Source organism: Bos grunniens, chromosome 15 (assembly GCF_055505025.1).
Source record: "Bos grunniens cultivar Pamir isolate PY7600 chromosome 15, Bosgru_T2T1.0, whole genome shotgun sequence".
NCBI classification, from domain to species: Eukaryota; Metazoa; Chordata; class Mammalia; order Artiodactyla; family Bovidae; genus Bos; species Bos grunniens.
Genome location: NC_141179.1, coordinates 79,626,800 through 79,642,220, shown reverse-complemented (window position 1 = coordinate 79,642,220; position 15,421 = coordinate 79,626,800). Strand labels below are relative to the sequence as shown.

At 37.5% G+C, this 15,421-nt stretch overlaps 1 protein-coding gene and 1 pseudogene across 1 annotated transcript; both read right to left on the bottom strand.

Annotated features, from left to right (window-relative positions):
* Positions 1-414: 414 nt before the first annotated feature.
* On the bottom strand, positions 415-4,176 carry LOC147358645 (olfactory receptor 8J2-like; annotated as a pseudogene).
* Positions 4,177-7,162: 2,986 nt separating this feature from the next.
* LOC147358644 (olfactory receptor 5T2-like) lies at positions 7,163-8,128 on the bottom strand. Its single transcript, XM_086342095.1, has one exon. It carries the CDS (start codon positions 8,081-8,083, stop codon positions 7,163-7,165), a length of 921 nt encoding a protein of 306 aa, XP_086198221.1. The 5' UTR covers positions 8,084-8,128.
* Positions 8,129-15,421: the final 7,293 nt, after the last annotated feature.

The window sequence follows — 15,421 nt, the reverse complement described above, 5'->3', positions numbered from 1 at the left end:
AAACACTAATATAGGAAAAAACTAACCATAAACAGAGAAAATAGATACAGTTATGCATCTGTTAAATTTATAAATAATAGACTAGAAGTACATAGAATTATGGTTTCCCACATGGTGCTATGGTAAAGAATTAGCCTGCCAATGCAGGAGACACTAGAAGTGTGGGTTCGATCCCTGGGTCAGGAAGATTCCCTAGAGGAGGCAATGGCAACCCATTCCAGTACTCTTGCCTGGAAACTCCCATGAACGGAGGAGCCTGGTAGGCTGCAATCCGTGGGGTTGTGAAGAGTCAGACACGACTGAGCAACTTCACTTTCCCTTTTCACTTTCATGCATTGGAGAAGGAAATGGCAACCCACTCCAGCATTCTTTCCTGGAGAATTCCAGGGACGGGGGAGCCTGGTGGGCTGCCATCTACGGGGTCGCACAGGGTTGGACACGACTGAAGTGACTTAGCAGCAGCAGCAGCAACAAAGGGACATAATCACAATAAAAATGGCTGATCACATTGGATGAACAATATGACACGGTAAACACACAGGAAAAATCGTCAGTGCTGTGGTCAGACTGCAGACATGTATAAGGACCACCAGGAGAAGGCAGATCCATGGAGAAACCACCACCTGGTAGAGCAGAGGGCTGCAAATAGCCACACAGCGGTCATAGGCCATGGCAGCCAGCATGAAAATCTCAGCCACAACAAAAGCTATGAATCCACTCATCTGGGCTGCACATGCATAGTAAGATATGGTTTTCTTTGTAACCAAGAAGTTAACCAACATTTTAGGGGCAATGACAGAAGAATTGCCCAAATTGATGATAGCCAAGTGCTTGAGGAAAAAGTACACAGGAATTTGAATGTGAGAGTCCACGCTGGTGAGGATGACGATTCCCAGGTTCCGTGTCATGTTCATTCCATAGATGACTAGAAACACCCAGAAAAGAGGAATCTGGAGTTCTGGATAATCTGAGATCCTCATTGGAATGAGTTTAATCACTTGAGTGCAGTTTCCTGGAGCTATCTATATTGCTGATTTCTTCTTAGTGAGGAAAAAAAGCAAGAGAGCTCCAGAAAAAATATCTACTTCTGCTTTATTGAACATGCCAAAGTCTTTAACTGTGTGGATAACATCAAACTGTGGAAATTTCATGATGAGATGGGAATACCAGACCACCTGACCTGCCTCCTGAGAAATCTGTATGCAGGTTACGAAGCAACAGTTAGAACTGGACATGGAAAAACAAACTGGTTCCAAATCAAGAAAGGAATACTCCAAGTCTGTATATTGTCACCCTGCTTATTTAACTTATATGCAGGGTACATCATGAGATATGCTGGACTGGATGAAGAACAAGCTGGAATCAAGATTGCTAGGAGAAATATCAATAACGTCAGATATGCAGATGACACCTCCTTTATGGCAGAAAGTGAAGAAGAACTAAAGAGCCTCTTGATGAAAGTGAAAGAGGAATGAAAAGGTTGGCTTAAAACTCAATATTCAGAAAACTAAGATCATGGCATCTGGTCCCATCACTTCATGGCAAATAGATGGGGAAACAGTGGAAACAGTGGCTCACTTTTTTTTTTTTTTTTTTTTTTTTATGGGCTCCAAAATCACTGCAGATGGTGATTGCAGCCATGAAATTAAAAGACACTTACTCCTTGGAAGGAATGTTATGACCAACCTAGACAGCATATTAAAAAGAAGAGACATTACTTTTCAACAAAGGTCCATCTAGTCAAGGCTATGGTTTTTCCAGTGGTCATGTATGGATGTGACAGTTGGATTATAAAGAAAGCTGAGTGCCAAAGGATTGATGCTTTTGAGCTGTGGTGTTGAAGACTCTTGAGAGTCCCTTGGACTGCAAGGAGATCCAGCCAGTCCATCCTAAAGGAAGTCAGTCCAGAATACATTGGAAGGACTGATGCTGAAGCTGAAACTCCAATACTTTGGCCACCTGATGCTAAGAACTGACTCATTTGAAACAACCCTGATGCTGGGAAAGATTGAAGGTTGGAGGAGAAGGGGTCGACAGAGGATGAGATGGTTGGATGGCATCACTGACTCAATGGATATGAGTTTGTGTAAACTCTGGGAGTTCATGATAGACAGGGAGGCCTAGCGTTCTGCAGTCCATGGTGTCACAGAGTCAGACATGACTTAGCCACTGAACTGATGGGACCAGATGCCATCAACTTAGTTTTTTGAATGTTGCATTTTAAGCCTGCTTTCTTACTCTCTTCTTTCAACTCTTTAGTTCCTGCTGGTTTGTTTCATCAGAATGGTATCATCTGCATATCTGAGGTTGTTGATATTACTCCCTGCCATCTTGACTCCAGCTTGTGAATTATCCAGCCCTGTATTTAGCATGATGTACTCTACATATAAGTTAAATATGCAGGGTGACAATATACAACCTTAATACTCCTTTCTCATATTTGAACCAGTCCAGTGTTCCATGTCCATTTCTAAATATTTCTTGGCTGCATACAGATTTCTCATGCAGCAGGTAAAACGGTATGGTATTCCCATCTCTTTAAGAAGTTTCCTGATGGCTCAGAGGGTAAAGAGTCTGCTTGCAGTGTAGGAGACCGGGGTTTGATCCCTTGGTCAGGAAGATCCCTTGGAGAAGGAAATAGCAACCCTTTTCAGTATTCTGACCTAGAAAATTCCATGGACAGAAGAGTCTTGCAGGGTACAGTCCATAGGGTACAAAGAGTCAGACACAACTGAGAAACTTCACTTTTTTTTTTTAAGAACTTTCCAGTTTGTTGCAATCCAAACAGTCAAATACTTAAGCAAAGTCAATGAAGCAGAAGTAGATTTTTTTTTTTAAATATATTCCTTTTCTATAATCCAACAGATGTTTGATAAGTTGACCTCTGGTTCCTCTGCCTTTTCTATATCCAGCTTGTACATCTGGAAGTTTTCGGTTCATGCACTGCTGAAGCCTAACTTGAAGGACTTTGAGCATTACCTTGGCAGCATGTGAAATGAAAGCAATTGTTTGGTAGCTTGAACATTTTTGGAATTGCCTTTCTTTGGTATTGGAATGAAAACTGACCTTTTCTGGCCCTGTGGCCACTGCCAAGTTTTTTAAATTTGCAGGCATATTGAGTGCAGCACTTTAACAGCATCAGTTTTTAGGGTTTAAATTATCTCAACTGGAATTCCATCACCTCTACTAGCTTTGTTTGTAGTAATGCTACCTAAGCCCCACTTGACTTCATCCTCCAGGATGTCTAGCTCTAGGTGAATGGGCACACTGTTGTGGTTATCTGGCTCATTAAGAACTTTTTTGTATAATGTTCTGTGTATTCTTGCCACCTCTTCTTGATCTCTTCTACTGCTGTTAGGTCCTTGAGGTTTCTGTTCTTTGCTGAGTCCATCTTTGCATGAAATATTCTGTTAGTATCTCCAATTTTCTTGAAGAGATCTGAAGTCTTTCCCATTCTAATATTTTCCTCTATTTCTTTATATTGCTCTCTTAAGAAGGCTTTCTTACCTCATTATTCTCTGGAAATGTGCAATCAGTTGGGTATATTTTTCCCTTCATCCTTTGCCCTTTCTCCTTTTGCAAGTTCCTGATCTATAAGTATTGTGGGATATAGAGTATGTCTAAATACATTGCCTTTGTAGCAATAGCTTCTAAAATAAGCCCAAAATCTACTTTTGAACAGTAGATGTTCAAAAGTTACTTGCTAATTGACTGACTGAAAGAGATGAATGGTGAATAAGTGAAGGAATGAATGTATACAATATCAATCCTGAAATTCTGAAATGAAGTATGAGATTTTTGTTCCAAGGCCCATAGTTTTATGGTAATATGATTATTAAAATCATTTTGACTTTGATAAAGAAACAGAGACAACCTACATATCATTTTCTAGAATACTCATTACTTTAGTGCAGGGCACAGCTGTTCTTTCTTCATCGACTTAGTCCTAAAATTAATAAAGTTATGGTATATTCTTGGCTCTAAAATGAACAAAATAACAGATAAATTGTGGACCATAGAAAGGAAGTTCCAAAGATTTTTTACCATGAAGTCACTTTTTACAATGACATAAATTCTTGAATGTTGTGTTGTTGCTTCCTCTGGTGTCCTTTGTATCTTGTCTGTCATGTAACCAGTGACACTGTCTGAACCATGCGGAGTTAACAGGACCTTCATTTGTTCATAGCTCTGCCAACCTCTCCACTGATTCAGTATTCCTATAACAATGTTGGGTTTTCAGGTGGTTCAGTGGTAAAGAATATGTCTGCCAGTGCAGGAGATACAGGAAATGTGGGTCTCATACCTGGGTCTGGAAGATGCCAAAGAGTAGGAAATGGCAATCCACTCCAGAATTCTTGCTGGGAAATCCCATGGACAGAGGAGCCTGATTAGCTAGAGTCCTTGTTGTCACACAGAGTCAGAAACAACTGACCACACACACACATAACATTGTTAAGATTCTTTTTTTCACAATTTCCATTCTTATTGATGTGTTATTTTGCAACTTGATCTCTCACTTGAAGCTTATTATTTATTGTAGAAGAGGGTTTTTTTTTTTAATTTCCTAAATCTTCTGTATGTTATATAATAAACATATCTTGGTTAGACAAAACTGTAAGACAGTGCCATCACTGGATCACAAAATCTCACCTTTCAAAAATATTTGTAAGAAACAGGCACACAGATACAAATATACAGAAAAATGGCACGAAAGACACTACATTTCCATTATCCATGTTAAACAGTGGATTTATCTTCTCAGTTCAGTTCAGTCGCTCAATCGTGTCCGACTCTTTGCGACCCCATGAATTGCAGCAGGCCAGGTCTCCCTGTCCAACACCAACTTCCAGAGTTCACCCAGACTCACATCCATTGAGTCAGTGATGCCATCCAGCCATCTCATCCTCTGTCGTCCCCTTCTTCTCCTGTCCCCAATCCCTCCCAGCATCAGAGTCTTTTCCAAAGAGTCAACTATTTGTATGAGGTGGCCAAAGTACTGGAGTTTCAGCTTTAGCATCAATCCTTCCAAAGAAATCCCAGGGCTGATCTCCTTCAGAATGGACTGGTTGGATCTCCTTGCAGTCCAAGGGACTCTCAAGAGTCTTTTCCAACACCATAGTTCAAAAGCATCAATTCTTTGGTGCTCAGCCTTAATCATAGTCCAACTCTCACATCCATACATGGAAAAAGCAAGAGAGTTCCAGAAAAACATCTATTTCTGCTTTATTGACTATGCCAAAGCCTTTGACTGTATGGATCACAATAAACTGTAGAAAATTCTGAAAGAGATGGGAATACCAGACCACCTGATCTGCCTATTGAGAAATTGGTATGCAGGTCAGGAAGCAACAGTTAGAACTGAACATGGAACAACAGACTGGTTCCAAATAGGAAAAGGAGTACGTCAAGGCTGCATATTGTCACCCTGCTTATTTAACTTCTGTGCAGAGTACATCATGAGAAATGCTGGGCTGGAAGAAGCACAAGCTAGAATCAAGATTGGCAGGAGAAATGTCAATAACCTCAGATATGCAGGTGACACCACCCTTATAGCAGAAAGTGAAGAGGAACTAAGAAGCCTCTTGATGAAAGTGAAAGTGGAGAGTAAATAAGTTGGCTTAAAGCTCAACATTCAGAAAACGAAGATCATGGCATCCGGTCCCATCACTTCATGGGAAATAGATGGGGAAACAGTGGAAACAGTGTCAGACTTTATTTTTCTGGGCTCCAAAATCACTGCAGATGGTGACAGCAGCCATGAAATTAAAAGAGGCTTACTCCTTGGAAGGAAAGTTATGACCAACCTAGATAGCATATTCAAAAGCGGAGACATTGCTTTGCCAACAAAGCTTCGTCTAGTCAAGGCTATGGTTTTTCCTGTGGTCATGTATGGATGTGAGAGTTGGACTGTGAAGAAGGCTGAGTGCTGAAGAATTGATTTATCTTATAGGATGCACTAATTTAAGGTAAAATTTAACAACATATAAGCTAAATTTCATTTGAATCAACCTCTTACATTCTCACTCGTGTGTTTTCTTTTGTCATTTTTGAATGTAAGTATGATCTCTGGCAACCCACTCCAGTATTCTTGCCTGGAGAATCCCAGAGACGGAGGAGCCTGGTGGGCTGCTGTCTATGGCTGAGTCGGACACAACTCAAGCGACTTAGCAGCAGCAGCAGCGGCATGATCTCTGTAAATGTTAATGCATAGACTTTATTATCTGTGAGAAATCAAAGGTGGATATAATGCTTGTGCTTTGAAAGAATTTAAAATAAAGAAGAACTTCTTCCTCAAATCAGCATGGAATTAACACCAGGAATTTGAACATGTTATCTATGGTCCCCAAAACACAGGCTGGGATTAGGTGACTGACAATGTGTAAATCTAAGAATGGAGGCCAAGTCAGATACCAGTGACTCCAGGTTATGAGGTCATTTCAGCTACGGTTTTGCTATTGATCAAATAGTATTTGATAAAGCTAGTCATTTATAATTATAATACTTTTTACAATTGCAAATTGGAGTCTATATATCCAAGTTATATGGGGATAAAATAATAAACAACATTATAAAATAAAGATTATATTTACATATGTCTTTGACTGTGCTAGTGTTCTGTCAGTCAGTACAGCTTCAGCATACATATATACACATATTGGTAGGAACATACTGAGGAGCACATGGGTGATAGCAAATGGGTTTTTCTACATATAAATATAGTACAGGTAGAGAGTTGATCGTTGTTTTAAAACATCAAGGGAGAAAAGAAGTGCATTCATAATGTAAAAATATTTTCAGCGTATCTTCTTGATATTGAGGCATAGAAGAACCTTACCCTCAATTTTTTTAACTTTAATTTTTACAGAGAAGGCAATGGCACCCCACTCCAGTACTTTTGCCTAGAAAATCCCATGGACGGAGGAGCCTGGTAGGCTGCAGTCCATGGGGTCGCTAAAGTCAGACACAACTAAGCGACTTCACTTTCACTTTGCACTTTCATGCATTGGAGAAGGAAATGGCAATCCACTCCAGTGTTCTTGCCTGGAGAATCCCAGGGACATGGAAGCCTGGTGGGCTGCCGTCTATGGGGTCACACAGAGTCGGACAAGACTGAAGTGACTTAGCTGTAGCAGTTACTGTGAAAATATGCTTTACAGCTAAATCAACTTCTCCAGAACATTCTCTTCATTGCCTCTTTTACATCTTTATTCCTTAAACTATAGATGATGGGATTCAGCATGGGAATCACAACACTGTAAAAGAGGGACACAATCATGTCATGGTCCAAGGCATAGCTGGAACTTGGCCTCACGTACATGAAGAGGATGGTCCCATGAAAAATGCACACTCCAGTTAGGTGAGAGCCACAAGTAGAAAAGACTTTCCTTCTCCCTTCAGCGGAATGCATCCTCAGAATGGCCAACAGAATGAAGCCATAGGAGATCAGGACAATCAGGACAGTGACTATCTCAATGGAGCCCACAAGGTAGAAGAGCAGAAGCTGGTTTGTGTGAGTGTCAGAGCAAGAAATAGTGAGGAGGGGAGGGATGTCACAGAAGACATGTCTGATTTCATTGGAGGCACAGAAGGAGAGGCTGAAAGTAGCCACTGTGTGTACAGTAGCATGCACGATGCCACCAACATAGGAAGCAATGATGAGTGGCACGTAGACTCTGGGAGCCATGCTGACTGAATACAGGAGGGGGTCGTAGATGGCCACGTAGCGATCATATGCCATTGCAGCCAGAAGAAAGCATTCTGTGGTCCCAAAAGTAGTGAAGAGAAACATCTGTGCTGCACACTCAGGCAACAAAATGGTTTTGTTTTTTGACATAAAATCTGCTAACATTTTTGGTGTAATTACTGAAGAATAGCAGGCATCAACAGATGACAGCACACTCAGAAAATAGTACATGGGGTTGTGGAGCCAGCAATCCCCAATGACCAACACAACCAGTCCTAAATTTCCAATCAAAGTAAAGAGATACATTGCTAGAAACAGGAAGAATAAGATAAATTGTATTTCAGGATTATCTGTGAGACCTTTCAGTACAAATATAGTAACTTCAGTGGTATTCTTCATGGTGACTCCTCATGGAACAAATTTAAACATAAAATTACAATTCATTTACTACAAAATAATAAAAACATTGTGACTCAGTAATGTGGCTTAAAGGATTTTGACATATGCTCTTATATTTATTTTGAGGGATGTTTCATTTCCGAGTTGTTGATCAGGAGACGTGACAAAGCAGCGAGTAAAGTGTCCATGCTGCTCACTGGAGAATCAAATACCAATATTTGTGTGTTCACTTACTTCTTGAATCCATGTAATTTATAAAACCATGAGGTTAACTGGTTAATGTGTCACTGCATTCTATTATCTGTCCTCATACTAAATCACATTAAAATGCACCAAATGACTGAATAAAATATAATTTCCCTCTGATATTCAAACACATAAGATAGTGTATCAGTGTACAGATCCCTGAAACAGAATAGCAGCATTTCACAACTTTCAGTTATTGTGTAAAATGACTTGCAATTACTATCTAGTCAACTGTAGAATCAGAACATTAGTATTTCTAATAATATTAAAATGATTATTTTTAAATGGGAGTTTGATTCACAAGATGATTAACCCCATTATGATTCTTAACATCATTTCAATGATATAGTTCATTCAAGACAAATAAAACAGGATTAAGAAACTGAAAATATTTGTTCACAGGCCAGGCTCATGATTAAGAGCCATGGGCAATGTTAATATTGCTCTCTAAAGTTTTCCTTCTTCAAAGTACTAAGACATGTATATGCTCAAGCAGATAAAATAATACACAATCACACAGGCTAATTAAATATGCAAAGCAAAAAATATAAATATGTAAAACAATTTCCTTTAAATATGTCTTGTTTGGTTACACATTTAGAATGACCATATAATTGAACTTTGATCACCAAATGTATATATATTTAAAACATTAGCAAATGCTGGATTATAAAGTTAATACTATAACTAATAATTTTACAATATATGTGATCAGATCCTTGATCCAGATATTTTCTCCTTTATCTACTTGTCATGAATTTGTTTTGTGACTTTTAATACATACCAAAACAATATTCTGCTAGGAAGAAATGCAATGTATCATAATTTGATTTTGATTTTGATTCCCCTATTCACTCTTCATGCCTCTGGTATCTTCTTTAGAGAGTAAGGAAGCTTTGTAAATTTTGTATTCTGGTAATACCAAAACACACACACATATCACATAATTCTATTTTCTATGTTACAGTGAGTTTAAGTTTAGATAGTGAAAGACTTATGATGTTAAATGTGTGTGTGTGTGTGTGTATGTGTGTGCTCAGTCATGTCCAAATTTTTGGGACCCTATGGACTGTAGCCTCCCAGGCTTCTCTCTTCATGGAATTTTCCAGGCAAGAATACTGGAGTGGGTTTCCATTTCCATTTCTCTGAAAACAGGCTTTTCTACTGGATGCCAAAATGAAAATCATACTGGGTATAACCGAGTCAATATTAGAATATATTGAAAGGACTTGGAATTTTAAAGAGGAAATGACTATTAGAATATATTGAAAGGACTCAGAATTTTAAAGAGGAAATGACTATGATTATCAAAGGTTTTAATAATACAGGGTCAATTTCTAAAATAATCTAAAGCTTCTTCAAAAATACAATGCTAATAGAAGGTAAATATTCCAACTATATTGATCCAATCTTGAAAAACAAAGCTTGCAAAGAAGAGGAAAAATAATAACAGCCATGCACCGAGCACATGCAACAGTGGTGGGCTTTTGTACATGTTATTTTATTTCCCCTTTATAGAAGCTCTCAGAACTGTCAGAGCCCAGATCCAATCCCAGGCATCCCCCACGATGCATCCACTTTTCATCATTTTTCACCACCTCCTGTAATACCATGGCTTCTTTCTGAAACTGACCTGCCTCTTGCTCCTCTCAGTGAAATAAAACTTTCCATTTCTGAGAATTTTATTTATTTTATTATTTACCTTTTTATTTTTTTATAAGTTTATAGCCAGTTAACGTTGCTGTGATAGTTTCAGGTGGACAGCAAAGGGACTCAGCCATATGCATACATGTATCTGTTCTCCTATAAACTCCCCTCCTATCCAGGCAGCCACATAACATTGAGCTGAATTCCATGTGCTCCACAGTAGATCCTTATTGATTATCCATTTTAAATATTGGTGTGTATACATGTCCATTCTAAACTCCCTATCTGTCCTTTCCCCTCATTCTTCACCTCTCCAGCAAATAAAACATGCTTTTTGGTGTGCATTTTTCAAAAAATGAAGTCGCTCAGTCGTGTCCGACTCTTTGTGACCCCATGAACTGTAGCCTACAACGCTCCTCTGTCCATGGGATTTTCCAGGCAAGAGTACTGGAGTGGGTTGCCATTTCCTTCTCCAGGGGATCTTCCCAACCCAGGGATCGAACCTGGGTCTCCCACATTGTAGGCAGATGCTTTACCATCTAAGCCACCAGGGAAGTTCATTTTTCAAAGATTTTTCTAAATATTAAATCTAGAGAAACATTCTGAAGCAGTAGTAATCTGATGTAGCTTGTACATCACAAAGGCAAAAATAAAAGGATAATTGTTTTCCTCTTTATAGCAAAAGATAATCCCTCTGATAGTTTGATAGGACAAATGCTTTTTGAATAAGACATTTTCATGGTTGTTTCTGGCTTAAACCGATCTGTCATCTGTCAAGTAAATAAAAGAGTACACTCAGGTGGTGCAGCAATAAAAAACCTGACTGCCAGTGCAGAAGTTGCCAGAGGTGCATGTTCGATCCCTCGTTGGGAAGATCCCTTGGAGGAGGAAATGGCAACCCACTCCAGTACTCTTGCCTAGGAAATTCCGTGGACAGAGGAGCTTGGTGGATTACAGTCCATGGGGTTGCAAAGAGTTGGACACAACTGAGCACAAATACACACATCCTCATTTAACTAAAACCATATAATGCCTTCTATCTTCTCTGTTGTATTTATTCACCTATGGGATAGGCAACAACTAACAGGATTGCATGTCATATCTGATACTATGTTTTATTATTATTCTGCAAATATTAAATTATTCTGCAAATGACCTGAAGTTTCCTCTTACCTGTGGATCAGCAAAGGCAGGTTTAGGTACAGTGTGAATAAAAGTAGCTCAAAATGCTTATATCCACTTACTCAACTATTGATGAAACCACAGGAGATTCTCCAAGGGGAATATGTCCTAATTACCTCCTGGATCAAAATAGCAACATGACAATTTACTCAATAAAAAAGAAAACAGTCCTGAAATGATTGAATGCATGCTAATATTTGTTGAATAAATAGAGTCCTTTGGTCCCTGATTTATAACAAAATTTTAGATTTACATTTCCACGATAATTATTGATATTAATTATTTTTTCATACTAACCTGTTGTCTGTGTATCTACTTTGAAGAAAACACCTGTTCAAGGGGCTTGCAAGTATTTTCTCCCATTCTGAAAGTTGCCTTCTTACTCTGTTTGACTCTTTCCTTTTCTGTGTATATTTTTAGTTTGATGTAGTCTCAGTTATCTAATTTTGTTTTTGTTGCCTGTGTTTATCATGTCATATCCATGAAATCATTAATAAGTACAGAGTCATGAAGTTTTACCCTTATATATTCTGCTAGTTTTTTAAGTTCAGGTCTTAGGTTTAAGTCTTTTGATTTTCATTCATGGTGAAAGCTGAGGGTTGACCTTCATTCTTTTCCATGTGAATACCCAGTTTTCCCCACACAATTTGCTAAAGGGACTATCCTTTTCCCTTGGTGTATTGTTGACACTCTTGTCAAATATCAATTGCTGCTGCTGCTGCTAAGTCGCTTCAGTCGTGTCTGACTCTGTGCGACCCCATAGACAGCAGCCCACTAGGCTCCCCCGTCCCTGGGATTCTCCAGGCAAGAACACTGGAGTGGGTTGCCATTTCCTCCTCCAATGCATGAAAGTGAAAAGTGAAAGTGAAGTCGCTCAGTCCTGTCCAACTCTTAGCGACCCCATGGGCTACAGCCTACCAGGCTTCTCCATCCATGGAATTTTCCAGGCAAGAGTACTGGAGTGGGGTGCCATCGCCTTCTCCAATCAATTGACTAAATATATGTAAATTAATATGCAAGCTTTTTATTCTGTTCTGTTGGTCTATGTATCTGTCTTTATACCAATACTATATTGTTCAAATAATGTAGCTTTGTAACATATTTTGAAACCAGGATGCATGATGACTCCAATGTTGTTTTGATAAGCACTGCATCGAATCTTTCATTGACCTGGGTAGTATGGATATTTTATCAAATTCAAATCAACAGTACAATTGCATATAACCTTAGAGCTGTTAGGACAGCTATTATTGAAGAAGAAAAAATCAGCAAGTGCTGGCAAAGATATGGAGAAAGAACCCCTTGGGCATTAATGATATAAAGGAAATTGGTACAGCCACTGTGTAAAATGTTATAGAGGTTTGTCAAAAAATTAAATCTACTATGTCATTTGCCAGTCATTTCTGGATATTTATATAAAAAAAATGAAATTAGAATCTTGGAGAGATATTGCATTCCCATGTTCACTGCAGCATTATTCACAATAACTAAGATATAAAAACCACTTAAATGTCTATTTATGGATATATGGATTAAAAAAACTGACATATACAAACAGTGAAAACATTACTCAACTTTAATAAAGGAGGAAATCTTGACATTGCAATAATATAGAAGGATTTGGAGGCCATTTTTTAAGTGAAATAATTCAGACACAGAAAGGTAAATACTGGATGATCTTATATGAGTTATGTATAACAGTCAAACTCATGGAAGCAAAGAGAGAAGAATGGTGATTTCTAGGGACTGGGGAAGGGAGAAATGGAAAAGTGATCATCAGAACATACAAAGTTTCAGTTATTCAAGTTAAATTAAGTTCAGGAGATCTTCTATACAGTGTAGTCCCTATAGTTAATAATTCTGTTTTGTATACTCAAAGCTGCTAATAAGGTACATGTTATGTTGTGTTTTTATTATAAAATTATAATAAAAATAAAAGAGGCAGAGGAAACTTTGAGAAATAAGGATATCTTTATGGCCTTGATAGTGGTCATGCTTTCATGACCACTCTTCCCCCAAATCTTCAAGAGGAGTGCATTAAATATGCATATAAGTTTACATATGTTATACCTCAGTGGTAGGCTTCCCTGGTGGTTCAGTGGTAATGAATCTGCCTGCAATGTAGGATATGCAGGTTAGTATCCTTGGATCAGGAAGATCCCCTGGAGAAGGGAATGGTTACTCACTCTGGTATTTTTGCCTGGAGAATTCCATGGACAGAGAAGCCTTGTTGGCTACAGTCAATGGGGTTGTACAGTAGCTAAACCTCATACTTTTCTCTATCATGAACCCAGTGCCCTATAGTGAAATAGATAAATTTTCTAATGGGACATAAATTAGAATAAAACACACTTTTATTCAGGAACTCTTCTTCTTGCTCTACAGGCAAGAACAGAGACATAAAAGTTTACTAGAAATTTATACCTACAAGAGTATCAGGAGAACTTAAATAAATATACTAGTATTTTATTTTATTGATGTGTCCACAAATTTTTATTTACCATTCTATATTTTTATTTAAGAAATTGGTGCTAATTCTTTAAATTTTCCTTTGTTAAGCTTAAAAGGTTCTCCAAAGTTTTTGGTTTTGGTGTACTGAATCACAGAATACAACTTATAAATTTTAATTTTAAAGACACTTTTAATTTTGATTATTTTTTTTGAAAGGATGTTCATGATTGGGCTAGTTTTCAGAAAAGATGATTTACCATTCTAATTTGGGGAAAGGCATAATGCAGGGACAGAAAGGCTTTTTAAAGTTTCTTATAGCATAGAATATTGGGACTGACCCAGTTTATTATCAATAAAATAGAGTTTATTATATATTTTATCTCATGCAAATGTATACATAGCTTAAAAAAGAAATTCCTTGTTTCTTTTTGGGACCCATTAATTGCCCAGTGCTTTTATTTTTACACTTTGATTTTAAATTCTCTATTAATTTCATTGATTTAAGTAAAATTTAGAAGTTATAGTTAATATATAGGCAACCTTCACAGATGCTTAATATTTTAACTTATGAAACATATTTTAATCAGCTGCTAAAAAGTGCTCTGAAATTATACCATATCCATGTAGATGAACAAAATATACCTGAAAATTTTGGTCAATTAGTTTTTTTTTCTGTGTGTGTGTGGTTCAGAAATAACTTTTCTGAGTTAATGCTGTCACTAAGTGCTAAATCTGAGATTTCAATGCAGTTTTTTTTTTTTTAACTCCAAATAAAGTTCTTAATTTCTCACTGTTATTTTATTTCAAGCACATTAGTTAAGGAAAGGTTAGAATTGTAATGTCACTGAAATGTCTCCTGTATCTATCAGTTAATTTATATTTTGTGATGGATTCCTTGCTAGACTACCTACTGGTCCATTTTTCAAAATTCATTTGCATATTTGTATTTATTTTCTGTACCTAATTCCTGTTTTTCATCTTACTCTGTATAGTAAACATCTTTGTATATGTTCCATGGATTTGAGAGAGAAAGAGAAAGCAACAGGAAGAGAAGGAAAGTAGGAGAGAGGTTTGGAGAGAAAAAGAAAATAGAATTTTTAAAGATTAAGGTAATTTTTACGATGCTCCAAATTTATTAATACATATTTGTACTATTAATTGATGCTTTATAGACTATTTTATTAATATAACAATTCAAACCTAATGATACTTTATTGTTTTTGTCTCTGTGTGTTCTCATGATTATTATGTAAGTTGTATGAATTTATACAGAAATAAAATTTAATTGTATTTTTTTTACACTAGACTTTTGTGAGAATTAAATGAACATTTTTTGGTGTGGTAAACTCTTGCCTGTGTTGTTGGTTTTTAATCCCTAAGCCGTATCTGACTCTGTTACCCCATGGACTGTAGCCTGCCAGGCTCCTCTGTCCTTGGGATTTCCCAGGCAAGATTACTGGAGTGAATTGCCATTTCCTTATCCAGGGGATCTTCTTAAGCCAGGAATTGAACCCAGGTCTCCTGCATTGGCAGGCAGATTCTTTACCACTGACCAACCAGGGAAGTCCTTAAACTCATACTTATCAATTTATTTTGTGCATTAGAAATGTCTTCTACATGGATTTATGGAAACATTTCTGGGAAAATAAAGATGTGACTTTCTTCTAACAGCAAGCTGAAGCTTTATTCTTCCTGAGGTATGGACAATTAAATTCAATAAAAATGTAGCATGTTTAACATCATAAACTATTAAATTCAGCCTGACCCTGTATATGGCAGATTTCTCACTACTTAAATACTTTTTTAATTATG